This window comes from Colletotrichum orchidophilum (genome assembly GCF_001831195.1).
Source record: "Colletotrichum orchidophilum strain IMI 309357 chromosome Unknown Scaffold_8.1, whole genome shotgun sequence".
NCBI classification, from domain to species: Eukaryota; Fungi; Ascomycota; class Sordariomycetes; order Glomerellales; family Glomerellaceae; genus Colletotrichum; species Colletotrichum orchidophilum.
In genome coordinates this window covers 1-26,014 of record NW_019172964.1, presented here as the reverse complement: position 1 = coordinate 26,014, position 26,014 = coordinate 1, and the positions used below count along the sequence as shown (strand labels likewise).

The window sequence follows — 26,014 nt, the reverse complement described above, 5'->3', positions numbered from 1 at the left end:
TATTAACTTTTAAGTTTTTTAAATATAAAATAAACGACTAATAATAATCGCTATTAATAATTAAAAACGGGCTAACTCCTCGTAAAGTTTTAAAAATTCCTTACCTATTTTTTTTTTTTTTTTATTCTTTTTACTAAATATTAAGTTTTTAAATTATAATTATTAACGATTATAAATATAATAAAAAATAAAAAATTAGCTTACGAATCGATATTATTAATATCCCGTCGTAAAGCTTTTTTATTTTTACGTAAATTTAATAATAAAAAAACCCTTTATTAAACTAATATATAACCTTAATATAAAAATAATAAATATAAAGTATATTAATATTAACCGGACGAGTTTTAATAAACTCTAAAAATACTAAACGCTTATAATCTTTTATTTTTATTTTTTTAAATTTTATTTTAACACTTAATTTTTTTACGCGATTTAATATAATATTAATATTATAAAAAATAACGAATTAATAACTTAATAAGCCCTAACCTAAGTTATAGATATTTATTTATAAATCTATAAGACTAGACCTTTAAAAAAGAGACCTAATATTACGATTTAATATATATAATAAACTAAAGACCTACCCCGCTACTTTATAACGGCTACCTCGCTATATATATAATTAAATAATAAAAATATATATATTACCTTAACGGATCAAAAGAATTATAAAGAAGTTATATACTAATAAAAAAGACCGACGGATAATAAACGGTCCTTAAATATAAACTAATAAGACAAAAATCGGTCCACCTTTAAAAAACCGATTTTATAATATTAATCCTAAATATAAAAGAACTATTTAATAATATATAGGACTTATTTATAATATAAATTTAAACTAAGTTTATATTTATAATTTCTATAACTTCTTTAATAATTAACTTCGTATTAAATCTTATAATTATTTTTAATTATCTTTATTAAAAACTTATTTAATAAAATTACGATTAATTACTAAAGCTTTACCTACCTTACGACTTATAAATAATAATTTTATTAAAAACTATTTTTATAACGATTACTATTTATAAGTATCGTAGCCCCGATTTTTGTTAATATAAACCTTATTACGATTAGCTAGCCGTAATAGTAAAGAGGTTATTATAAATATTAAAGTCGGTTAATAATATAAAATTAGTATTTATTAAGGCCTATAGTTATAAAGTAATCCGAAGTAATTACGGCGTATTAAAAATCGTACGACTTATTATTAATTAATTAATTATAATATAACGAATCAATTAATATATAATTTAATTAATTTTAATAATAATTATAATAATTATAAAAGGTTAAAAATAATAATATATAATTTTATTAATTTTATCGATATTAAAAAAAGGGGGTATTAATTAACTAAAGAGGTTTTTTTAAATCCTAAATATTAAAAAATATTAAATTTAATATTATATATTATTTAAGCTTTTTTTTTAATAATAATTATTAATAATATTCTATATAATTAAATAGTATAATACCTTACTTATAGCTATAAATAAAGAGTCGTAAGTTCGAATCTTATTATAAAAGTTTATATTATTTATAATAAACTTAACGGTTTATTTAAATAATATATATTTTTAATTAACCCGGCCTCGGATTTTCTTTTTTCTAAGCGATTTTTATTTAATTAAATAAATTAAATATAAGGCCTTACGATATTTAATTATTTAACTTATTGAAATCCTTATATTTGATTGTTTGTTTGACTTATTTGTTTAATTGATTTGAATGGGTAGGTGCGCTGACTGCCAGCTGCGGATATGTTTTCAAGGTCTGGTGTCTGGATCTAGCGTGGTACTGGATTTACGATGGGCAACAGGATCGCCGCCTTTGACTGGCTATACGTCTGGAGAGGAATCACCAAGATTGTCTTCGCTTGCTGTGGAAGACGGAATTACAGCTTCGAAGTCCATAATCGGATGTTGATCAAGTAAACTAATAAATGTAGTGCGAAAGGCGGACTACACAAACTTCAAACTACATGTCTCGTGATCGCGACAATGAACCAGGACCCAATTCTGGTCCGTTAACCATTTCCCTTAAATGTCGTTAGACTCCGCTGATTTCCTTCTTCCATCTACTGCTCTCCTTCAGCCAAGCTTCAAAGGTCTGCAACCGCGGCTCCTCCTTCCTCAAAACCTGAATATCCGCCCCATATCCCTCTGTCCGAAAGAATTCAAACATCTTGCCCACATCCGCAATAGCCCAGAGCATGCCCCTCCCGAAGATTGTGTACGTCTGCGGCATCTCGCTGCCGACGACTCTCTTAAACGTCTCCCTCGCCTGGGCGTAGGTAAGACTGTCGCCCGCGAGCGACACGGCTCTCCGATTCCACTTTTCGGGCTCCGCGACGGCCTTGGCCGCAAAGAGACCGATATCCCGCCCCGAAACGAGCTGCAGGCTCCGGTCGGCGGGTAGCGTGGACCACATGGCGGCAAACACCTTGCCAAACATGCCCGGGTTGGTGTTGTCGAAAAACGCCGTCGGGCGCAGGATGGTCCAGCGCAGTTTCCGGCCGCTCTTGTCCAGCGCGTCGGCGCGGTCGCGGAGGTGGACTTCCACGGCGTGCTTCTGCAAAAAGTGCGGCACGTCGGTCGGGTTCGCCCACGACTTGTCCTCGCCGCCGCGGTCGACGGAGGTCAGGACGATTTGCGAGGCTGCGCCGGCGTCAATGGCGGCGTCGACCCAGGCCTTGCCGATGACGTCCTCGTTGCCAATGGTGGTTACAATGAAGACCGTGTCGACACGGGGATGGGCCTCGAAGACTGGCGCGGGCGAGCCGTTGAGGTCTCCCTGGACGGGGGTGACGGCGACGCCACCCTTGGTCTTTGCTGTCTCGATGAGGGATTGGATCTTTTCGGAGTCGGGACTTCGTGTCAGGGCGAGGATTTCGAGGGGTGGTGAGCTGGGTGGGAGGTCGAGGAGGGCGTCGACGACAGCGGCGCCTTGATTGCCTGTTGCGCCTAGAACGAGGACCTTTCGTGTTGGAGCCATGGTTGTAGGAGTGAGGGTGTTACAGCGTAAGATTTGGATTTCTGATGGTAGGAAATCGGCGACGGATGTATCTCGTGAGTTTGGAGCTGTCTAGGGGTAGGTGAACAAGCTCGCATAGAAGAGCGTATAGGGGCACGTGAGGGGAGAGCTTGGAGCGGGGTTGTAGGGATAAGCCTCCTGGCTTGTGATATATGAGGTCGGAATGGCGTCATGACCTTTGGCTGCGGCCGCTCGAGCGCCTACCCTTTGCGTTGATGTGTACATCTGTGCTAATGCCTCAGTGGCGTTTCTCTGGTCCAAGTCGGATCATGTGAGATGCTCTGCCAACCTGTCTATGGCATAGCTATCGTTTTACGCATGCTACTTATGTTTATACATAAGGTAGATTTCACCGTTGTCCTAAGCCAGCGTCCTTCCAACAGCATCAAATTGGGGTGACGGAGAGCGAATTGAATAGAGAAAAGCTTGAAATCCCTGAGAGGCGTGGGCAGCTTTGCACGGTGAGAATCACAAATAACAGCAAACGTTTAGTCCCACAAGTTCGACCATCCCGTTTGCCCAACGGTATGATTTGAGGTTGGATCATTGTTTAGCCCCCTTCATTTGAGATATTGTACTGAGACCGACTTGTGGCGAATTATCTGATTGCCGTTTAAGAATGGTCATTTGAAGCCGCATCTATGTGTGCCGGGTAAATGTCACCGGGGCCCATTCCGGAGCCGTGTCAGCACGGAAGCTGCACAGCTGGTGGGGACCCCGCCGGCAGGAGAAAGTCAGGCGGGAGGCCGGGTCCCCATAAAGCGCGAGGTATTGTACTAATTACTTGAAGGTAGGGTTTTGGTGCCTACTTTGAGTCATGACAGAGGCAGATGAGTTTGGTATGATGAAGGGGAAAACATATGTAGTGAGGCTCTCAGTTTGGGGAGAACAGGCTCATTGCGTAAGTGTGGCCCTAGTCATCCTCTCAGACTTCACAATGCGGGTACGAAATGCACTGACGTTCATTGTTCTAATCCCTTGCCACGAATTGCGTATTCAAAAGACACCTTTACCGTTGTTTCTTCACACCGGACCTGAGCGTTGCCTTGCGAGCCGCGTCTGGGGTGCGGCGAGGGACGGCACACCCGGAATCCATCGGAGATCCCCAACTCTCTGGATCCCAAGTCCGGCAGTGAGTAGGGGAGACGGCCGGGGGAACGGACAAAACACATGGGTAGTTAGGATTGATTCAAACCAGAAGCCAAGACCACATGGACAGATGATGACGATGGTGAATAGGAAGTTGAGGAGTCGCATTGAGTTTCTTAGTCAAGGCGGGACGTTCGCGTTCTCGCGTGCGAGAAGTCGGAGCCCGACGAGGCGGCGGCGCTCCCGCGACATCGACGTGACACGGCGACGAGACATGACGCGACACTAACAATTCAGACGTCTGATGAACGGATGAAGCTGTTAGCGGCCAGCTTTGAGGAGTGGAAGGGAGCTTTGCTTTCCCTGAGTGCGCACTGCTCTACTTACTTAATGAGCGTGTTGGATTGAATTTCCATTCTTGCAGAGATTAATGACAGTTCTCCATTCAATCATTCCACCAACACAAGTGAGCGAAAGGGAATAGAGACAAAGTTAAGTGACCGAGACACAGATATCGGCCCGCAGACATGTTTGGCCGCGTCCTCCTCACGCTCGACGGCATCTTCCTGCTCTTTGGCGCATACTTGGCCGACTGGAACGAGACGCACATCTACAACCCACGGTGGCCGCCGCACGCCAAGTAAGTGTGCCCCCCCTCCATCGCGCCGTGTCTCTACACCGCGCTGTTCGCGTCGCACGACAGAGCCAAGTCGGCGATGTCAGCCCCCACAAGTGCTTGCATCCCGTCATCCATGAAGCTGACCAAAACCAACCCACACGCTAGATTCCACAATGGGCAGACAATGACGCTCTCCCTGATCCTAGGCATGGCGACGCTCTTCTTCACGTGGCGCACCAACACGTCGGCCGAGATGGCAAAGGAGTCGTTCCGCATCGCAGGCTTTCTGGGGTCCATCTACTGGGTGGCCGGGTGCGCTGCGATGCTGTACCCCGACACCGACGGGCTGGACCCGGAGCACGGCGGACCGGGGTTCCCGCAGAAATACCCCTTCACTGCGGCGATTGGGCTCGCTGTGACGGGCATGTATCTCGAGGGCGGCGTCTAAATTTGGTCATGTGGTTGGTTGACGATGGTACATGCGGCAAGAAGTCGAGGATAGAGCGAGAATGGAGTTGGACAGCAAGTTTATAGGGAATGAAGCATTCGAATATCCTTCTTTCTTAAGTTGAGGGCGACATGGAGCTGGGGGATGAGCTGAGCTGAGATGTTCCTTGCGATCGATATTTGCTATCGATACTTAGGTTACGAATGCATTCGAGCTGAGACTCTTTGTTTTCCCTGCTATCCTTCGGCCTGTCTGTCAGGCAGGTGGAACTCCCGGAACGTAATCAATCATCACCCTGTGATAACGTCTTTTTTCTTTAAAAAAAAAAAATCAAATATAGAGCTGCGGTAAGTGGACGGACCACGGCACGGCGCATAACTGACCGGGCGGCGGAGGACCAGGGGGGAAGAACATTGGGGAGAGCACGCGGCGCGTCAGAATTAGTTCACCTCAAGGGCAGGCCAAGCGAGAACGGAGGGGCCCCCGGGGATTACGTGGAGGGCCGTTTTGTTCTCGGCCTTGGTTGCCCTATTTTGTCGATGCCTCTAGATTATTTATCCTTGTGTCTCGAGGTCTTTTTTGTGAAACAAGGAGGCGGATTCGAGGAACTGTGAACCTGTGCTACGCGAACTCACCATCGCGGCCCTCCTCTTGTGTTGTTCCGCTCGCGTCTCCGAGGGGCGGGACGAGAATTGGGAATTTCTGGGAGATATCTAGAATGACGTGTGCTAAGATTCTTGAGGGGACAAGGGGGTAAGGGTCCTCGACTAGTGTACGAATCCCAAAAAAACCCCTTGTCCCTTGTCCTCTCGCCTTTCCCTCATCGGGAATTTTGGCAGCATGGACTGGTGCATTTGTTCCAATGGGCTGGCTTCTGTGTTGTCTGTTTGCTTTCAACATGGGCCTCGGGTTCGCCCCATGGCCCGGCCGCCGGCACATAGCTCCAAGCCACGCAGCACACAAACGGTAAGCTTGAAGTGGCATGGTAGCATCGCAATGGCCGAAGATGCCGTCCTCGGCTCCGCAAAGACTAAGATTGGAGAGATACTGACAGAAGGGGGGGGCGGTCTCGGCAGCGACTATCCGGTTAGCTCGGGAATGGCTTTGGTGGCTGATCTTCTACTGAAGTCTGAATGCAAGCCGTTCATGTTACAGCAGCCAAGCCCTTCAAGAATTTTCTGGGGGGAGAGGGAGGAACGCAGCGCGCTCGAACGGCTTGCTGGAAAACTACGCTCTGTATGCGAGAACGAAAAGAGCCTCGAATCCCCTCCCCAAGCCCTGGGATACAGATTACCATTCTCCCACCCTGCAACCGCTTTCCCACGGCGCCAAGTCTCGACGATGGAGACACTCGCGTGATGTGTTACCCGATGAGTTGGGCACGCCGCTGCCGCCGAATCTACTCTCCTCTGACCTGGTGATTGACAAGGATCGGGCCCAGGCGAAGACAGATAGATAGACAGGGTTCTGGGGATGTGGAGAGGGAAAGTTTCTCGTGACCCCGTCCGACTTACTAGGGAAATTCATGGCACTGGTGCAACATTCCACATTCCATATCCCACCTGCATCAACCAGCTTTGCATGTCTCCCTCTCTGCCTACGCATGCAGCAATCACAAAAAGGTACTAGACTTCCTCGAAAGGTAAGGAGGGCGGGAGGGATACCAGAAGCATACCCAGTCTCGTCCTTCTGGGCCGTAATGAGGCCGTCCGAAACAGACATGGAGAAAGCATCAACGGCCGAGACTTCTTCGATGGGTTTGGACTCTGGGGTTGCAAGACAGAAAGACTCGGACGGGGGCGTCTAGCATGGCCGGCGGAACGCCCAGAAATGTAATGGGCTGCGTAATCTGCAGAACTGCGACATCAACGCAGCCGGGGGAGGGATCAAACACGACGCACGACAAACCAACACCATTCCAGCCTCCTGGACGGATGCAGACGTACGTCTGCAAGCCCCTGAGCCACCGTGACAACACGGGTCGGACAGGTCATACTCTCTCGTTCGTGAACTCACAAAGTTGCCATAAAGTAAAGATGGGAATAGACTTATTGCCATGATCCCCACTGTCCAAGGGGGGGGAGGGACCCTGGGCTGAGAAAACTAGACAATGGTTCCAGAAAACCAAACCAATAAAAAGCCTGAGCCACACTCGCGCACTTTGCAAGCCCATCGAGCCCCCAATGCCCCATTCAGATGGCCGTCTCCACCCGAGCTTACGACGACTGCACATCAAAGCAAGGATGCCACGATCCCCAGCAACCAGTGCGGTGCAGCAACCGCAGTGACAAGCGCCAACTAACGTGTAGTTTATACGTCCCTCCTCAGCTGGGCTGCTGCCCTCGTTTCGTTCGTTCCCAGTGCTCTCCGCCGCCGCGTTCCCAAGACACGCGAGGACGAGGCAGAGACAAAGGTGAGGAGGTACAGACCTACCTCACTGAAGTGCCCAGAGTACCCAGACTGCCCGCCCACTCCCCGCCGTCTGAATGTGAGTTGAGGTGGAAGCTGGGATGAATCGGGGATCATGAATGAGACGAGGATCAGACCAAGAAGCCCTCCTGCCCTCCCCCTACAAATGTTGGGTATGACACATGCAGTAAATGTCTTCCATGTAAGAAGGAGTACCAGGTGACGTGGAGTAGGTATGTACGGTAGCCACATAGAGTGATAGTCGGTAGTGGCATTGAGAGCGCCCAGATGCTTCAAGGCTGGGCCACACCCCGAGTGTGCCCTGGAAACCCGGAGGAAGCGCCCCTTTCTGCTGCAAGAGGGTCTGAGAGGCTGCTTTTTGAAGGGTCGTCTTCCCATCCGCTTTAGAGTGTCTTTTGTTTCGCCCTTCTCCTCGTGCTGGATCTCTTTGATCTCTTTGATACTTTTTGTACCTGATCATCCCTCCCAGTTACCTTGTTTTCTCTCTTCCCCTCTCTCTATCTCTCTCTCTCTCTTTTTCTTGCTCTCACTTGCTTTTATCCTGTTTACCTGGAATCTCCTCCCGTTACCAATATACTTTTTGAAAGAAGCATTTGGAGTAGATTAACGGCCGAATCCCCGGCACGCCACCCGTCCCCATCATAACCATCCCGGCCGTCTAGTGTACCAACGTCTTGGCGGTCGACCATTGATTTCTTCGCGTCTCGACTGCCGGCTTGGCACGGTGCCACCAACATCAAGGCTGATCCATCGACACACCCGCACCCACACACGAGCGACTACCCCTTTGGGAAGCATCGTGTAATAGGACGCTCACCTAACTCGGAGGGATCACGAGAATATTATCCGGAACTTGAACGGGAACGAGAACCGAAATATTTTCACTCGTCGTCAGGTTGAGACTCAAAAGGGAAGATTGAGAAAGGATCACAGAAGAAACATTAACAAACTTGGACGAGGCAGCGCTACGCCTTGGTCGCCTCGTCGACTCATCTCACCAACCGTGGCGCCTCAACTCATCCCGAGGATCATCGTCAGCATTGACGACCTAACTCACTCCCCGCGACATACAACGCACATAATGTCCAAGGAACTCCCCCGCCACGAGAGGCGACCCTCGTCACCGACGGCGTACAGCAGCAGCAGCGGAAGCGCCTCCGGCAACCCTTTTCAGCAATGCGACATGAGCCTCAAGATGCTCCTCGCCTTCGTCTCCACACGAGTCCTTCGCGGCGGCCCGCGGCTCATCATCCAGCTCATCCTCGCCGTCTTTGGTCTGCTCCTATTGGGCAAATTCTTCACATCGCCGACGTCGACGGACAGGCTATTTGAATCGGGATCGAGATGGAGCTGGTCGCCATTTGGCAAGAGCGCCGAGGACGTTGGTTTCGAGGGACCTGGGGGTGTGAGGGTGGTTGCGTTTGGATCGCCCGATATTGCGACACCATCGAGTGCCAGAGGAGCCAAGGGCAAGGGCTGGACGGAGGTCCTTTGCGAAGAGGTAGAGTTCAAATTTGATTCTAGGTTCAGATCTCGGTTCAAATAGCTAACAGGATCTCAGCTCCGCTGCTCCTCTCACCAATCCTTCACCCCTTCAACCAATCTCCCCACGCAGGCCTTCACATCTCTTCAACACTACCGCGACACCATTGAAAAGGTGGAGCGCGAACTCGACGAGTACAAACCGCCGGGCTACAACTACGACTTCCTCCTCGAGCAGTACCCCATCTCCGGCTACATCGCCGACCTCACCGCCCAGGTCGACGCGTTCCTCGCCCAACCCCAGCCCGCCCCGGCCAACATCTCCAAGGAGACCATCTGGGTCTTCTCCTTTGGCACCTGGGACGTCTGGACTTTCGCGTGTCTCCCGCGCGGGCTGGGCGAGGGCATCATCGACCTTGCCGCCCGCGCCCTCTTTGCGCAGGTCGAGCGCGTCTACCAAGCCGCCCTCGACCACGATTCCATCGCCTTTTCCGACTTTTGGGTGTACCAAAACGCCTCCCTCATCGACAAGCTCAACGAGACGAACCAAAGCGGCGGCGACATTGACGTGCGCGAGGTCGAAAACTTCCGCGTCGTCATCCCCGAGCTGTTTGACATCTCCCTCACCCCCGGCTGGCACGTCCAGCGTCCCACGCCGCCGAGCCCGCACACCAAGGCCGAGCAGATGACCAACGCGGCGCACCTCACCGCGCGCTGGAACTCGGAGATCAAGGCCCGCATGGGCGAGTGGATGAACACCGCGGACCCGCAGCTCAACAGCACGGAGGAGGAGCAGCAGCAGCAGCAGCAGCAGCAGCAAAGGGTCCAGTTCGGCTCCCTCCCCGCCAGCAAGCACGCCGCGGCCCGCTACCGTCGCGCGCGCGCGAAGCAAGGTCTCAAGACCGCCCCCTCCGACGCCCAGGCCCTGCGCGTGCCGTTCCCCCGCCGCGCGGCGGCGCAGGTCGACACGGTCAGCTTCGTGCGGGAGGCGATTGTGGAGCGGCAGATGCGACAGTATCGTCTCACGGACAGGACGGGCCGCGGCAACCGGACAGAGGACGGCGACAACATCTTCTTCGCCGAGACGTGGACGCCGTGTATCTGGGCAAAGACGTCGGAGACGGCTGAGGGCGCGCGCGGCGAGTACGCCGCGTGCGACACGCCCGACGAGTATCTCTTCCACGCGCCGTTTACGCTGAGCGAGCGGGCGATTGCGCACACGGCGAGGATCGTTGCCGGCGAGGCGAGGCGCAGGCTTGCTTTTGTGGATGCGGTTGATGAGAGTGAGGGGGAGGCGAAGGAGGGCGAGACCGCGACGGCGACGGCAACGGCGACAGCGACGGCCAAGGTCAAGAGAGATGAGCCGAGGAGCGAGTTGGGCCACTTTCATCGCGTTTTGCGTCCGAATCTCGCGGCGCGGGTCGTTGAGGCCGCTAGCCCGACGTAAAACGTTTACTATGTGTTGTTTTCTTGCCTCTTGATGATTTTCCCGTGAAGGGGGACCTCCGCATGGGATACTCATGATGAAGAATAGGGGGATGTTGTTTGTGTATTTCGCGGCATTGGCATTGGCGTTGGCAGGGGATTGGGTTGAAGGGTCCAAACAAAGCATTATCATGTCATCGACGTCCCCGAACAGTTTGGGGCTCGACGGAGTTTTTGGTTAGAGTAGATACCGGGGATATATCCCCACAGATGCAGTCATAGGCAATGACATTTTCTTTGAGTACATTACCAGGCGTTGAAGGGCTTTGCTGGTGAATCCTCTTATGTCGGTTTGAATTGCTGACTTGAATGATTGTTGGTTGATACACTGCCTCGAGAAAGTATATAGAAACCTAGGTGAGCTTAAAAGCAGACGATTAGGGAGGCCAAGGTTATGCTGGCCCCATCCACGCCTTATAAAAGCACGTACACGAAGGGATCGCTGGCACCATATCAAATTGATCGACGCCGACTATCTCGTTGCCTGCTGCGGTCTCATTATTGCCGTCAGCATTGTCACGCGGGGAAAACCAAAAAGGCAACGCGGATCTCGCCATGTTGGGGTATAACCCCATTTTGAACGTCCTCGTGGAGGCTCTCGACAATAATGAGACTGTAGTGATTTGCTGTGCGGAGTTGGTTTTCTCTCTGATGACCATTTCCTCCAAAGTCCTGCTGGAACGAGGGTTGACAATATTGACTCAATCAGCGGCTACACCGTGGTTTCGACGGCGATTGCTTCTCGCAAGTTCCAGAGTCCGTGTACGGTCCCAAGACGGTGTGTCAAAGGGTCTATGGTGATGACATCCTGCGCTGGGCGGGCGTGACCTTCACCTACAGCAACACCGTCGTCTCCGGGACTGTATATATGTACATCGCGACCAGCTACGACTTCAAGACCAGGAGGCAGACTTTGAGCGGCGCAATGGGCGAATTCATGTTGCCCGTGGCTTCTTGACCGGCTATCACGTTGATCCACAACGCGGCCGCGGAGACCGGGGCCGAGGGTGACGCCTTCTGGGGGTAATGTTGGTGTTTTGGCGACGGTTTGGGCTTTTGCGGCGCTTGTCGGTGTTGCTTTGGCGATACCTCTCTGAGGACAGACTCGTTCAGCCTTAATGGCTGGCATTTATTTAACGGCAACTTCACATTCTCGATCACACACACGCACATATCACGGTCATGGACTCCCCCTACTGAAACCAGACGCGTTTGATGTTTTGAAAAGCAGGAATTTCAACTGGCAAGGCGCGCCTGCTGAGCTGGTGTCGACCAAGTTCCAGTGGCTTCTGTGTGGTGTTGCAATCGACGACGACGGCCAGCCCACCATTGAGAGTCAAATCAATAACCTGCACCCACAAAGACACTTGCCCTGTGTTTGAAGAGCTCATAAAGAAGCCTTTTCCAGCTTGAGACCTCATCTACCGCTGGGTAGGAGGGTTTCCAGTGCAGCGACTTACGGCTCGAAAGGTTGGGAAGGACATTCCGGTCCCAGATGGTGTCTCCGAAGTTTGGCCCCAGTAAGACGGAAATAGAGGTATGTTCTCGTGGAGAGGCAACAAGGCCAATACCTGGAGATCGACACATTGGATCAACCCTCGAGTGGTGAAACAGGGGGGAAGAGACGCAAACGGCTCAGAGACAACCATCAAAGCAAGGGTCTGAAGATGAAAGAGGCGGCCCCCGAGGTCTGCATCCAAGTCATTGTTCAATTCGCTAATCTCCATCTCACGCCCGAGAGGCCATCCTTTGACGGCGGCTCATGACACATCAAGGCCAGCTCAATGAGAATATCTGCGCTAACTCTCTCTTCTACTACGAAAGCGTCAACATCACCGAGTCTCAGCTCGCCTTCCGAGCCCCCGGAAACAGGGAGAAACTGGGCCAGCGGCTTAACTACCAGCAGTACGGCTACGGATCCATCGAAAAGTTCTTTGCGATCCGGAGCGGCGTTGATACGCTATAGCATGTGGGCGACGTGCTGACGCGGCCTGGCCGAGCGCTCTTCTTTTCTGATCCGAGCCAGCGTAGGGTACAGTCTTTCAGGTCGGAGGATTTGACAAAGCTTGGGTACAATAAGATTGCGGCTATGTTCTCGGTTGCTCCTGTTACATCCGTTATGTCGACGACGAATGTGCCTCCTCAAAAGAAGCATCGGTTCACGAGCCAGGTTCAGGATCAGGCGACGATCGAGGTCGTTGAGATCATGATACTTTCACTGGATGATGAAGCGAAGAAGCTGAGGGAAGAGCTCATGGCTGAAAAAACGGTTCTATCAAAGACTGTTGATAACGAGCTGAGACAAGTGACTTGGAGTTCCTGCGAGCACTGAGATGATATTGAATTGACATGAGCCTATAGTATATGAGATACCCTGAACGTTTAACATGCTATGATAGCTAATCAGAGAAGGCTCGCTCCCTATAGAAAACTAAGCGTCTTGGTCTTGGTGCAATTGGTCAAGGTCAAGGCAATGAAGGTCGACCATAGCCCTACATGGGTTGCCTCAGCAACGTGTTAGGCCGCCCATCCCTTTGCAAAACCGAGGCATTCACCCTTCCACGATCTTGCGTGCCCCTTCGTTTCTGGCAACATCTGGGAACGGCCAACACCTTCTTTCCAATGTAATCCGATGCTTTGACCGAGAATTGCAAGTCTTAATTCGCAGACTTGCCATCATCATCATCTGTCGCGATGATGTTGATTTGTAGGACTTCTGGATCGACATCGTCAACAGGAACTAGATGATCGAAGGTCACGCCATAATAGTCAATGTCGCTAGGCAGAAACACATCAGCTAGCTGTAATGAATAGCCAGCAGCAGATGGGACCTTACTCCACGTTTATTTTATCCCGTTCAATCCATCTCATGTATTCGTCTCGCACGACCATATCGCCAGGGACATCAGAGCGGACCCTCATCCCGTAAATGTGCCGGAAAGTCAGTGCTGCGAGCGCTGAACCAGCTGCCTGAGGGAACTTCCGGTCTCGCAAAGTAGTTTCCCATTCAACGGACGGGAACAGCTTTTGAATATATTCTCGCGGACCTTCGATCTGGACTCTGAGGGGCCGCTCAATATGCGGTAGATGAAGACGGCTAGCAGGACTTCTGATGCAGGGTGGGATGAAGAGCTCAAGAGCCATGACAGCAGGTTATTATTTGTCTATATGAGACGATCAATACGGTGATAGTAGTTGATAGACTGTGAATTGTGTGACCTTCTGGTGATATGGGAGGAAGGGAGTGAGGCTCCCAGATGATTGATGCCTAGAGGCTGGAAGTGGGCTGGGCCACAGCCACAGCCCGACTGGTACACGGGCCTCCTCGGGTGCCTAGCCACAATTGATACCAGCCAGATACCAGAGAGGTTTTGTTACATGAATCAGACTACTACCTAGGTACATGATGCAGTCGAGGAGTTGGGGGTTGCAGTTTGCAGGGGCTCGTAGTCTTATCTCCATTAACCATCATTCAGATGTCTATCACAACGGACAAGATCGCGCAATCGGCGGTTAGTGGGGTTAGGCCGGGGGGTGTTCAAAATCTGACCCAGGACACCTTTGTAAGCCTTAGCACGGAACGGGGTAGCTCTGATGACAGGATAGACCCTTCATGGTTGCGTTTAGAGATGTCGGCCGAACCTCGGTTAAGCGTAACAACCTCTTGTCTTTATCTATCGCATGGGGGGAGGTTGGATGGCGAAATGTGCAACCCTCCAAGACGACATCGCAGCCAGTGGAACCCTTTTTTTTCTTGAGTGGTACGCAGCGGCAGCGGGCACATGCAGCAAAAAGATAAAATGCGGGACACAACCTCAGAGGAGGCGGCGCCGCTGCTTCCCAGCTCTACTACACTCCATGCCTCGACGTATTCAGTCTCTGCGATGGCCTCAAAGATCAAAGATGCCCTCTGGGGCCCGCCGTCGGTCGAGCGCTCGCTGCTGATCAAGCTGGATTTCACCGTGCTCATCTACTTTTCCGTCGTGTGGTTCTTGTTTGGCATCAACCGCGCCAGCTACAGTACGGCCTACATCAGCGGCATGAAGGAGGACCTCAACTTTCAGGGCAAGGTGAGATGAGCCCGCGCGCAACAAGAGGAGGAGGAGGAGGATCCGATGAATCATGAGGGTACATACATGTACGCAGCTGTGACAGGTTCTAACTTTGTTGGCTGTAGGACTACAACTACATGCACACGATTTATCTAGTCACCTACGCCGTATTTCAAATCCCCTCAACCTCGCTCTTGACCGTCGTCAAACCCCGCTACATCTTCGTGGCAGCAAACACAGTCTGGAGCGTCCTCACCCTCGTCACTTTCCGAGCATCACACGTCTACCAACTCTTCATCCTCAATGGATTCGAGGGCGCCTTTTCAGCCATTGCATAGTACGTTCCAAAACTTCAGAGCCTAGTCAGTTTTTTATGTTTGGTTACCTGTAACTAACGACGCCCTGGCAGTGTCGGCGCGCACTTCATCTATGGATCGTGGTACAAGCAATCCGAGCTCGCCACCCGCGCGGCAGTCTTTTGCGCCTTTGGCAACCTCGGCAACATGGCCGGAGGCTGGATCCAGGCGGGCCTCGTGGCGTCTCTGTCGGACGGTCCCATCGAACCCTGGCGACTCATTTTTATCGTGGTTTCGTGCATCACCATTCCCTTTGCCATCTTTGGTGAGTTTTTCTCTCGCGGATCTGGTTCCATGGTGCAGCGGTGAAGACTCTGTGTTGAAAATTAACATTGTGAAAAAAAGGGTGGTTCGCGATCCCCGACCTGCCAGAGCACCGCGCAGCCAAGTTCCTGACCCCGGAAGAGAGGGAACTCGCCATCACCCGTCTCGGCCGATCAAAGACAAAGGCGTGGGACAAGACGGTATTCCAGCGCGTCCTCCTCAGCTGGCAATTCTGGCTCCTTCCCACCGTCTTCATGCGTACGTCTTTCCCCTTACCAATGAATGAATGGTTTGAACTTCTGGACAAAAGGACTGGACTGACATGCGCGCATAGTATACTCCCTCAGCGTCCAAGCAATCGGCAACAACGTGATGCCCCTCTGGATGGCCTCCCGCGGCTACACCGTCATCCAGCAAAACAACTACCCGACCGCGGTCTACGCCACGGGCATCGTCGCGACCTTTATCTACTGCGCCGTCTCGGATAGGCTCAGGTCGCGCTGGCAGGCGTCGCTGTGCATCGGCTTCACCTTCATCATCAGCAGCGCCATCTTGATTGCGAACCCGCCTGATGCAGGCTACTTTTTCGCGTTTTACCTGATGGGCACCACGTATGCGCCGCAGGCGCTGTGGTATTCGTGGATGGCGGACTTGACGGCCCATGATTTGCAGCTGAGGGCGATTACTACGGGATTCATGAATTCGTTTGATTTCGCATTTGTGGTGAGTTTGGCTCTTATGTCTTGTTGCGACGGCGGTGAAGGCACGTTTTTGCACGTACGTTTGAATTACTGACAGACAAAACCTAGACGTGGTGGCCGTTGATCTTCTACCCCGTGACGGACGCGCCGAATTACCGCAAGGGATATATCGCTAGTCTGGTGACGGGTGCGTTGACCGTTCCGGTTATTTTGTTGATTGCGTTTCTCGAGAGGCGCGGGCGAAAACTTGGTAAACTTGGTAGTGTCCGCGACGAACATGCAGAGAACTCGAGCGACTCGGCTGAATAGGCGATGGGGGCAACCAGTACAGTTGTTGCGGTCGCGATGAGATTTCAAACAACGTACTCGTAGAGGATTGCCGAGACTTAACGTCCCTGGCAACAACGTGCTGGGGTAGGGCGTGGGTCACAAAGTGAGGCCGGCGTAGTCAAATAGACATCCTTATCTCCAGACAAGAGGAACTTGAGCAGTCCGATACGTGCTTCGCGAGAAGTGAGTTAAAACTCGGAATCAATAGAATACTATTCGTAGCCGAGGAGTTCGTTCACCCTCGGATAACCTGTTGGGCGCCCACTTAGAACTCGGGACTTATGACATTTATCAATGAAGTAAGATTCGATATCTTTGTCTTTGTAAGACATGTTTCTAACTGATAAGTGATGCTCAAAAGGGATTTTGTTTCTTATATGATAGCATTGAATGTACAGAAGCCTAAAGAATACCATTGAACTTTGGACATGTGCCCTCAATCGTTACGTACTATTGGAATCCTGTAAATAGTCCTAGGGTCGTATTAACGTCTCAGTGCCCCCTCTACTGAACGAATTAGACTCAAAAGGGGATAAAATTACTATGGGTTTCATGCGAGGGCTAGACTACATGCGTTTTGCCTTGCTTCCGGTAGTTTCATGACGCAATTTCGAGGATTTTGACGCACAGGTCATTGTGCCTCGTAAAAATCTTGAAGAATTGCGGCAAATAACATGTACTTATTCATCAGACTTGAAATTTCGGTTAGACTCGTAACAGTAACGTAGCAGCTGCTGTGATTTTTCCGTTTTATTATACAGCTATTGCTATGCGTATCATGTGTGCCGCGCCTCTTCTTACAAAATTGCAACTTCGCCTTGTAAAATGGGTATACGTCACAACCATTTCGCATTGTCATGTATCATAAGTCATCACCAGGCTTCCCACATCTGCGAGCCCAAGGCCACGAGACGATTAAAGAGTTCATCTCTCGAAATGATGGCGGTGAGGTGATACTCCTTGCCCATACTGTCCGTGACAATAAGGCCGTCCGCAATCTCACGATCAGTTGCCCATCCGACAAAGATCTTGGACTTCCACCCAAGACCGCCCATTTTGCGAATTTGCTAGTGCAGCACGCACGTCAACCCTGTCACCTCTCACGTGCTCAATGGGAAAGGTACTCACTTCAATATCACCAATGGTTACAGTCCATGTTGGACTCAAGTCATCCGATTCCGTAGTCCAGCTAAGCGCAGGGGTCGTGGCCGTGGTCGTGATGTACGCGTGGCCCCTCTTACCCTTCCAGCGCGCGGGGAAGCGAATAGGGCCCTTCTCAGGATCGGGCGTCTTCTTGACGACGCCCAGCCTGTCCTTTGCGTGTTTCGCGCCGACCTTGGCCTTCACCTTGTCCGCGGCGAGGGTGGTGTTGATGCCGCCCTTTGCAGTGCTCTTGATAAAGTTCATGATCCGATGACCCTTCTTCTGCTTGTGCTCTGCCGTTTCTGACTCGGCTGGCGCCAGTGCTGCTTCGTCGGGTTGGATGGCTTCGTCTATCTCTGCTTGATCGACACCTGGTGAGTTGTTTTGATGAGCCAGAGTTGGCAGCGCGTTGAACACAATGGCCGACTTACCGAGATGCTCGAGATCCTGACCGGCGGTCGCATGAGGTTCATCAGGTGGCGGTATGTCGGACTTTGGCGGTGGAGGGAGCGGTGCCTTGTTCCGTTCGCCAATGCGCAGGAGCGTGATGGTGACTTGGGCGTTGGTGGGAATGCCCTTGAGAATGGTGTTTCGCAATTCAACATACTTTTGCCAGTGAGGGTAGGTGCTAGACATACTTTAGACACGCGAGTAATCAACGTTGAGAGAAAGACTGACCGGTTGATAAACACCAGGCCTCTTTGGATGAGTGGGTCTCCAAAGATGATGAATCCAACCGCGAAACCGGTGCCCTTGACCAACATGTACGAAGTTGTAAACAAAGATACGAGCAATAGCGGCAAGATGACGCTGGCCAGGATGAGACGAGGTCTCTGCTGCGGGAATGGGGGTGTCGGACTGAGAGCGTTTGCGAAGCGCTCCCAGGTGTCGACAAACTGCGCGTTCTGTCAGTCACAAGAACGGAAGTCATTTTCAAGTACGGAGCACTAACGTCGGCAATGCCATGCATCACAGGCCCAGCCTTGCTCCAGACGGACTCGTGAACCGGCTTCTTGGTCTTGTCGTGATGGGAGGTGGGCTCTTTCCCGTTCGTCTTGTCCTTGGCATTGACGACATCTTGGGTAATGTTAGTAGGGTCGGGGACAGAAGAGTCGTCGTGGGGATCGCCTTGAGGATGTTTCCCCGCCGCCGTGCTGATGATCAGCGAGGAAATGCTGTTTACGAAGCTGGACGCCTCCTGTTCCACGGCCTCCCCGGCGTGCTTCTCGGGCGCACCCGTGATTGAGTCGTCGGACGCGAGGACGCCGGAGGCGGGCTTCTTGACGCCGCCGGTCTTGCTGTCGATGAGGGAGGCGGGCGCGGGGGGGAAACAAAAGTCTCGCGATTGCGGGACGAGGACGAGGACGATGAGGAAGCTGGCGAGGACGGGGACGACAAAGTCGATGATCCAGGCGATGGAGTAGACTGCGAGGAAGACTGAGGTGCGCTTGTATTCGCGCCATGAACGGAGACGGACAATGTGCTTCCAGAAGGAGAATAAGCCAACAACGACAGTCATGTACAAGCGCTCGACGTGGGCTCGGAGTTTGTCAGGCGAGAATTCCTCCTCATCGGCGATGTTCATGTCCAGATTTGCAAGCTGGTCTATGTTTAGCTGGAGATATGAGCAGGTTTGGAGCGGTAAGCTCACCGGCGGCTCGGGTATCGACTTGACGTGGAAGATTTGCTGCATACGCATCAGTATCACCACGAATGGTACATCCTCTCTTCAGACTTCATTCGGTTCGCTATACCTTGTCAAATCTTCGAACCAGAATCCACAGCTCCTCATTGCTCAAGCCACCAACCATGGGTTGCGCAACCTTGCTCGGAGGGTTGTTCCATCCCAAGTTCTTCACCTCGACGTGATCGTGATCAAGCTCGGCGTGTCCCCTCTCCTCAATCGGCTTCTCCTTGGCAGCCATGTCTGCCAGGTGATGGCTGTCTGTCGGTCTCTCCTCCTCGTATGCCTCTACAATCTCGGGTTCCTGGCCCATCGTCGACTGGCTTGAGTATCCGTAGCTGGACTGGCTGGCCGGGGTGTCTGCACCGGCATCTGAGGCTACCGGTGGAGGTGGTGGTGGTGCTGTTGTCGGTGGCGGTGGAGGCGGTGGCTGCGAATCCATCTCGTCAGTATCGCTGGGTTGACCCTTGAACATGGTTGCTGCCGTTGGTGTTCAAGAGCGCAAAGATGCAAAGAGATGGGAGGCGAGGGGAGTCTCGTAGCTTTGAAGTCGTTTCGAGGTTCAGACACTCATCTGGAGCTACGAAGCTGAGACAGCTGAAAATCATGATTTGGGGGGAAAGCTGGCACGAGCAGACAGCTGGAATGCAGCCGCCGCCGACGTCAAGCGCGTATCTGAGCAAGCTCCTTGCCGCATTTAGCCAAGTGCACATGACGTCACAGGCCGCGCAGCACTGATTAGATGCTGCAAGACGATGATCGCCACGATGACACACGGAAGATCTCCACATGGGTGCATGTGTGCATCCACACGCGTTCATGATGCAGATGTGCACAGAGGAACTCATGGGGAAGCTACCCTAGCTGGCACGGCTGGAAGCAATGACACCTGTTTACCGGATGATTGGATGCCCATCTTCTACGTGGTCTGCCATTTGACAGCTCGTGCAACTAATACATTCTTGCAGTAGAAGAAGGGAAGACAGACCGGACCATTCGATCCGCAACCCTTGATGAATGGCGATCATTGGTTGAGCCGGTGCCTTCTACCTCGTATTGTCTTGCATTTGATCTAGACTCTTTCGCTTTTGAGCAAGCCTCGCAACGACCTGTGGCTGGGGACGTGTGCTGAGATATTGAAGATGCCCTTCGTGGAATAGAAGTTGGAGTTCGTGATACTCAAGCATCTCGTCTACCTACCTCCTGCCTATTCACCGAAGGTTAAGTGGCCAGCTCCGAATAATGCATATTAATCATCTCCGTCGAGGTAAATGAACGGTTTGGATGCTTCCCATACAACCTCACATCGAGACTCGACCAGCGCAGACCCCAATCTCTTCACTCCGATCTAATAATTCAGCCACCTGCTAATGCTAATCCAGTCTGGGCTGGCCGCATTTTCCTCATCGTCAAGCCGCAACATCCGTTTAGCTGCTCAAAGTCACCGCCACTGCCGTCGTTCCGCGATCCAAATCCCGGCTTAGCGGCAACGGTCACGGTCCCCACAACACACGAATTCCGGGGGGGGGGGGATGGGGGAGTGCTGCGGAAGGTTTTCTCCTAACCGAGAAAACTCACGATGTCTCCACTCTAGGGCTTTATCTTCATCTCAGCATGCCCTCGTCCTCAACCGCAATCGATCCATCACCACGGATCAATCATCATCGGAAGGGTGGCCGAGTTGGTTATGGCGCCAGGTTAAGGTCAGCTTAACATCTGTTTCCTGGTGGGGCAACCCGCGCGAGTTCGAGTCTCGTCCCTTTCATTTTTCGCTCAACATCGCTTTTTGGATGTTGGTGAACGGGTGTGTTGTAGGGTTTGACATGAAGTGTGGTTATTCTGCATTGTGGCGGCCTCATCTCGTGACTTGAGCCGATGTAGGTAGCAGCACGCGGTGATGAGTCTGGATAGACGCGGGTGCCCAATGTTTGCGGCTCGAGGAAAAGCATGCATAACGATGAAAACGCCGAGGTTGTGCACCCCTCTCTCACCAAGAGAGTACAGCTGGGTGATCTAGACTACCAGTCTCAAAATGAACATGATGAATGCAGCGTGGATTATGAATCGTATTTGTTTCTCAAAAATATTTACATCTAATAGTAGGCATTACTCTAATCCTTTGAATCATGCGTTCAATCATCATCTAGTTCACCCCTTCATTTCGAGGTTCATATCTAGACCTAATATCCATCCCACCAAGTGTAGTTATTCGTCTGCTCAGCCGTATCCCAAACCAAAGGAACGCTCGTATCCTCCGGCCTCTCCGGCCACGCCTTTGCAAGACCGCTCCAGACCTTGACGTCCTTCCAAGTAGCCCCGCCGCCCTCGCCGGCAGCGAAGAAGCTCAGACCGGTGCTGTCGTTGCGCGAAGGGTAAATCCGTGCCGTCAGCGCGAAGCGCTCATTGACCCAGATCTCGAGCAACGAGTTGTCCAGCACGACGTGGAAGTGGAGATCCTCCGTCACCGTCGCGTTGGTGCCCTTTGCGTGGATCTGGTAGGGCTCAAAGTGGCCCACAAACGTCGCGTTGTTGAAGTTGGGCAGCAGACTGCTGTGCGTGCGGACGACGCTAATCTCCGAGGCCGCCGCGTCAAAGTTGATGGTGGTGTACTCGGCCGAGTCGGGGCTCTGGCCGACGATGATGCCGGCCGAGCCGCTGAAGCCGCTGAGGGTCGCGGTCAGCTCGTAGGAGGTGCCGAGGTCGGCGGCGGCGGTTTTGGTGGTGTTGGCGAGGCGACCGATTTCAAACTCGTGGGTCTCGGCGCCGTCGCGGAGGAGCGCGAGGACGTCGGGCAGGGGCCGCATGCCGAGGGTCTGGGCGGTGTGGCCGTTGCAGCTCTCGATGCAGGTGCTTCCGTCCTGCTGGGTGCCGCAGTTCTGCACGCCCTTGGTCTCCTTGATGTAGAGCTCGACGGGGAGGTTCATGGAGCCCTGGTAGCCCATTTGCTTGGACGTGTTGAAGGCGTAGTCGCCGAGGATGTCGTCGTTGGCCCATCCCCACATGACGCGTCGGTCGTCGTTGCGGGTGTCCTTCCAGGTGGCCTGGGCGTAGGAGATACCCCAGTCCAGGGCGGCACCCGAGGTCGGCGTGAACTCGACGGAGCCGTTGTCGCGGCGGGCGACATGTCCACGGTTCCAGAGGGCCCATTGCTCCTTCCAGTGCTGCGTGGTGTTGCCGCCCTCGGCGCCCATGGTGACGAACCAGGCCTTCTCGTCCGAGTCGCCGACGGGCAAGTCGAAGAAGCTGCTGACCTCAAAGTTGTAGCCGTACGATCCGGTGACGTCGGGCACGCCAAGGGAGGAGTTGGCGACGGGCTCCCAGAGGGCGCCGAGGAAGGTCCACTGGGTCAAGTTGGAGGAGGGTGCGGAATAGAGCGGGATACGGGGGCCGATGAAGCCGGGGCGAGCGGCGCCGGGGAGCTCGGCGGGGACGTCGCCGGTCTTGAGGCCGGAGCCGAGAACCATGTAGTAGTGGGGCTCGCTGACCTGAAGGAGGCTGTCGAGCTCCGTGGAGGGGAAGAAGCTGGGGTCTCTCCAGCCGGTAACGTTCCAGCCCTCTGGGGGGCCGGAGATGACGGTGCCGACTTCGTCCCAGGTGGAACCTCCGTCGGAGGAGGTGTACATGGCTTGCACCTCGGTGCCGGTGATGTACGGCTTCTTCCAGTTGGTGGGCAGGTAGTGGATGCCGGTGCCGAAGGTCAAGAGCGTGCCATCGCTGGCGCCCTCAATGTTGACGGGCTGCGTAGTGCCGGTGAACTGCGAGAGGGGGCCGGAAGCGTACTTGCCGGAGGCGAGCGACACGGAAGAGTCGTTCTGCCAGTCGTGGACGTCGGTCCAGTGGAAGAGGTCCTTGGAGACGGCATGGCCCCAAGAAATGTTTCCCCAGCCGACGTGGTTGGGGTGGAACTGGTACTGTAGGTGGTACGTCTCCGTGGCCGGGTCGTAGACGGCGCCACAGGGGTCGTTGAGCCAGCTGTGCGGCGCGAGGTAGTGGGAGCGAGGCCTCCAGCGGGTGAAGAGGGAGTTGTTGCCCGCCGTCGCGAGGTACTCGGGCGTGATGGTCGGGACGCTGGCGGACGAGGCCGGGACCGCGACGGCGGCGAGAGAGGCAATGGCCGTGAAGACGGCACCACCCTTGAGGACTGACATGCTGTGCTGCGATGGATACTGGTAGACGCGCCGCTTGACATTCGAAATCCCTCGAAGGCAGGCATCCAAGGCGTTCATCTTATATATCGGCGCACCGCCAGACGACGATCCGACTGGACCGGGGAAGCTGTCATTCGGAGCTCTCGATACGACGTCAGCCAGGGCAGAGCCAAGGAAACAGCTCCGCAGACGGACCAAGGGCAAGGAGTCATGATCCCTGGGTGTGATTCTACTGATCCTCGGCGGAGCCAGGTCATATCGATGATGGTTACACGAGTTGAGCGAGAGAGCAAGAAGAACTAAGCAGGAAAGAGTTCCTTGGACCGACTTTACGGGCCGAAAAGAAAGTCGAATGACCGGTCATGGCCCACGGGGTTTCGGTCAAGCCCTGCATGGGAAACGCAGGAACTAGGTTGGCAATCCTGGGAATGGGGGAAAGACTGGAGAAAACGCGGGGCGGCCATGCTGGTGTCTAGAGCAATTTACGACTTTTGGAATCAAATTACGCTACTAACCCCAGTGTCGGTGGGTTTAGTGGCAGACTGACGTTCAAGTACGGATAGCAAGAGGGAAAATGCGGGAGTTGCGGAGGCGCAGGGGTTCGCCCGCGACATCGCTCGCTGAAACCCATCGTCTGGTTTTTGGTGTGAAGAAGGAGAAGAAGAAGAAAAAAGAAAGAAACAGAATGGTCTGGGCCGTTAGAAGTAGCCAGCCGTGCCGGCATAACCTGTCGGTGTGAAGGCCAAACTGTGCAGCAACCGGGCATGTGTGCAGACTTTGCAGCTGGGGAATAGGTAGCCACCGGTTCTCGATCCGCCGCCTGGGCTTAGGTACTCTCCGAGTGGTCGAGAGATCCGACAAGGTCACAGCAAGCAGCGTCGTAATGCAGTATGCACTGTCTTTCTTGAAAGCGAGGCAGGCAGAAAAAGCGTGGCAAGCGAGGGCCACTGAGCAGGAGATCATGGAATTGGCGCGTGACGTTGTGGGGAAGATGGTGATTACAACGGCACTTTGCTCGCTGTTACCTTTTCCATGGGTGCGGAGGGGAGGGACAAGGGTTACTGGCCGAGAGTCTCGCCAGCGGTGCCCCGTAAACCACAAGAAGATGGATTCTCCGATCCAAAGACATGGTCTTTGTTTGGTTCCTTGGACCGCTGAAACCCATACTTTTTGTCACTTTGGTCACTTGTGCCCTTGCCAACCTGGCCTTGTGCGAGGTCGCGAACCCTTCGTTTGGATAATTTGTCTCCTGGCCAAAGCTTCCCTCTTCTCTCGTTGGTTCGGACGACTTTCGCCCCCCCTAATGGACCATGGAGGTGGAGGGGCGCCAATAGACTTTCTGTGGAGGTAGTGACATGACATTGCGGAGGCATTGTGGGGAAATAAAGTGGAATGACATACTTAGTCAGTTGGGGGTCATGAGCAACGCAAGATTTCTTCTTCAAGGAGATTTGAGAGCCTCGGAGAGTTCAATCCCATTGTTGACTATTCTCGCTGAATCTCAAAAAGATCGCGCCATCTAGCTCGGAAACCGGCCGACTGGGTGGGGTCCATCGAGGTACCGACGGACCATCGTGCCGAAAGACTTTCTCACCTGCCGGCGAGTGATGATTCGGCTTCGCATTTGACCTAGGCGAGCCTCGGTATTTCTAATTCGTCCATGTCTCCAACTGTGGCATTCCTCCTGGTGAGAGTTGATTCTTGTCTCCGCAGACCTGTTCCTCCAGCCACAGTCCGAACGGTAAACGGGGCTGAGCCGCCAGCCACCGAACTCGGACCACTCGGATATTGTACGCCCGGGTCAACCAGCTATGATGGTCCGCAGATTTCGCTTTTTAGAGAAGATGAGAGAACTTGAATAGAATTAACTAGACACTGAGATTCATCACTGCATACTTTCACACCAATTCTGATTCCAAGGACATACTTCCAAGGTCGATCGGAGGGGAATCAGGGTGCTCAAACACCAAAGCACAAACTTCAACTTTTTATTACGGGGTGATACGTATGCGTAGGGAAACCGTCACTTCAAGCGAAGCTTCTTGAATGCACGGTTTGGTACATACCGGCTGGACCGTATTAACACTCGAAGAATGGTATGGTTCAGTGAAATTTCGGCCAGAATCACCGCATGCAAGAGACTTGTGATTGGGACCACGTTGCGACTATGGCCTGCAAAAAGTCCCTAGTACGAGTTTCGAAATCCTCGAAAAGTACGAGGAAGCACGGGTGCTATATGAGCCTGCAATCAATGGCGTTCGGCGAGCTCTGGGTAGCGGATATTCCTGGACTTTGGAGCTCTCTGGCAATTGTGTTTGATTCTGTGCTCGAAGGTCCTAGTTGATGAGGCGGTGAAGCTGTAAGGCGTTTATGAAGCGAAAAGACAGGTCTTTGGTCCCGATCATTGAGGCTCACTGAACACTCTCTGCAACCTCGGCAGACTCTCGTTCGATCCAAAAGATCGGAATTCTGAGCGTTACATCGAGAATGCACTCCGTCGCTTGAGGGAAGCGTACGACGACAACAGTATTGGCCTCTTGGCGACAGCGAAACATCTGGTCTTTTTCCGCCGGAAAGCTGGAAACGTCGAAGAGGCGCAGGAAATCAATGTTGAAGGTGACCATACTTCCATGTACCCAAGAGCACATTCAAATACTGAATTTTTCTTCTTCAATGTCGTTCCGCAGGACGGTTTTTGTTACGATCCACATGAGGATATTCTCATTCCGCCCCCCCCC

The 26,014-nt window shown here is 52.3% G+C and overlaps 9 protein-coding genes across 9 annotated transcripts; 5 read left to right on the top strand and 4 right to left on the bottom strand.

The window, feature by feature from the left end:
- Positions 1-2,061: 2,061 nt before the first annotated feature.
- CORC01_01456 (NmrA-like family protein) lies at positions 2,062-3,006 on the bottom strand (the record flags this gene model as incomplete). Its single annotated transcript, XM_022613111.1, has 1 exon — positions 2,062-3,006. The coding sequence occupies one exon, from the start codon at positions 3,004-3,006 to the stop codon at positions 2,062-2,064; it is 945 nt and encodes a 314-aa protein (XP_022480210.1).
- A 1,655-nt stretch (positions 3,007-4,661) lies between these two features.
- CORC01_01455 (uncharacterized protein) lies at positions 4,662-5,201 on the top strand (the record flags this gene model as incomplete). The annotated part of the gene is made up of 2 exons (XM_022613110.1): positions 4,662-4,774; positions 4,919-5,201. The coding sequence occupies 2 exons, from the start codon at positions 4,662-4,664 to the stop codon at positions 5,199-5,201; spliced, it is 396 nt and encodes a 131-aa protein (XP_022480209.1).
- A 3,511-nt stretch (positions 5,202-8,712) lies between these two features.
- CORC01_01454 (uncharacterized protein) lies at positions 8,713-10,560 on the top strand (the record flags this gene model as incomplete). Its single annotated transcript, XM_022613109.1, has 2 exons — positions 8,713-9,132; positions 9,193-10,560. 2 exons carry the CDS (start codon positions 8,713-8,715, stop codon positions 10,558-10,560), a joined length of 1,788 nt encoding a protein of 595 aa, XP_022480208.1.
- A 593-nt stretch (positions 10,561-11,153) lies between these two features.
- Positions 11,154-11,556, top strand: CORC01_01453 (uncharacterized protein; the record flags this gene model as incomplete). Its single annotated transcript, XM_022613108.1, has 2 exons — positions 11,154-11,216; positions 11,308-11,556. 2 exons carry the CDS (start codon positions 11,154-11,156, stop codon positions 11,554-11,556), a joined length of 312 nt encoding a protein of 103 aa, XP_022480207.1.
- An 804-nt stretch (positions 11,557-12,360) lies between these two features.
- On the top strand, positions 12,361-12,930 carry CORC01_01452 (uncharacterized protein; the record flags this gene model as incomplete). The annotated part of the gene is made up of 2 exons (XM_022613107.1): positions 12,361-12,549; positions 12,625-12,930. 2 exons carry the CDS (start codon positions 12,361-12,363, stop codon positions 12,928-12,930), a joined length of 495 nt encoding a protein of 164 aa, XP_022480206.1.
- A 325-nt stretch (positions 12,931-13,255) lies between these two features.
- CORC01_01451 (uncharacterized protein) lies at positions 13,256-13,742 on the bottom strand (the record flags this gene model as incomplete). The annotated part of the gene is made up of 2 exons (XM_022613106.1): positions 13,256-13,376; positions 13,435-13,742. 2 exons carry the CDS (start codon positions 13,740-13,742, stop codon positions 13,256-13,258), a joined length of 429 nt encoding a protein of 142 aa, XP_022480205.1.
- Positions 13,743-14,398: 656 nt separating this feature from the next.
- On the top strand, positions 14,399-16,280 carry CORC01_01450 (major facilitator superfamily transporter; the record flags this gene model as incomplete). The annotated part of the gene is made up of 6 exons (XM_022613105.1): positions 14,399-14,668; positions 14,776-14,987; positions 15,060-15,271; positions 15,352-15,528; positions 15,605-15,993; positions 16,080-16,280. 6 exons carry the CDS (start codon positions 14,399-14,401, stop codon positions 16,278-16,280), a joined length of 1,461 nt encoding a protein of 486 aa, XP_022480204.1.
- Positions 16,281-17,173: 893 nt separating this feature from the next.
- CORC01_01449 (uncharacterized protein) lies at positions 17,174-19,603 on the bottom strand (the record flags this gene model as incomplete). The annotated part of the gene is made up of 5 exons (XM_022613104.1): positions 17,174-17,368; positions 17,430-18,072; positions 18,123-18,340; positions 18,397-19,131; positions 19,199-19,603. 5 exons carry the CDS (start codon positions 19,601-19,603, stop codon positions 17,174-17,176), a joined length of 2,196 nt encoding a protein of 731 aa, XP_022480203.1.
- Positions 19,604-21,308: 1,705 nt separating this feature from the next.
- Positions 21,309-23,354, bottom strand: CORC01_01448 (uncharacterized protein; the record flags this gene model as incomplete). Its single annotated transcript, XM_022613103.1, has 1 exon — positions 21,309-23,354. The coding sequence occupies one exon, from the start codon at positions 23,352-23,354 to the stop codon at positions 21,309-21,311; it is 2,046 nt and encodes a 681-aa protein (XP_022480202.1).
- Positions 23,355-26,014: the final 2,660 nt, after the last annotated feature.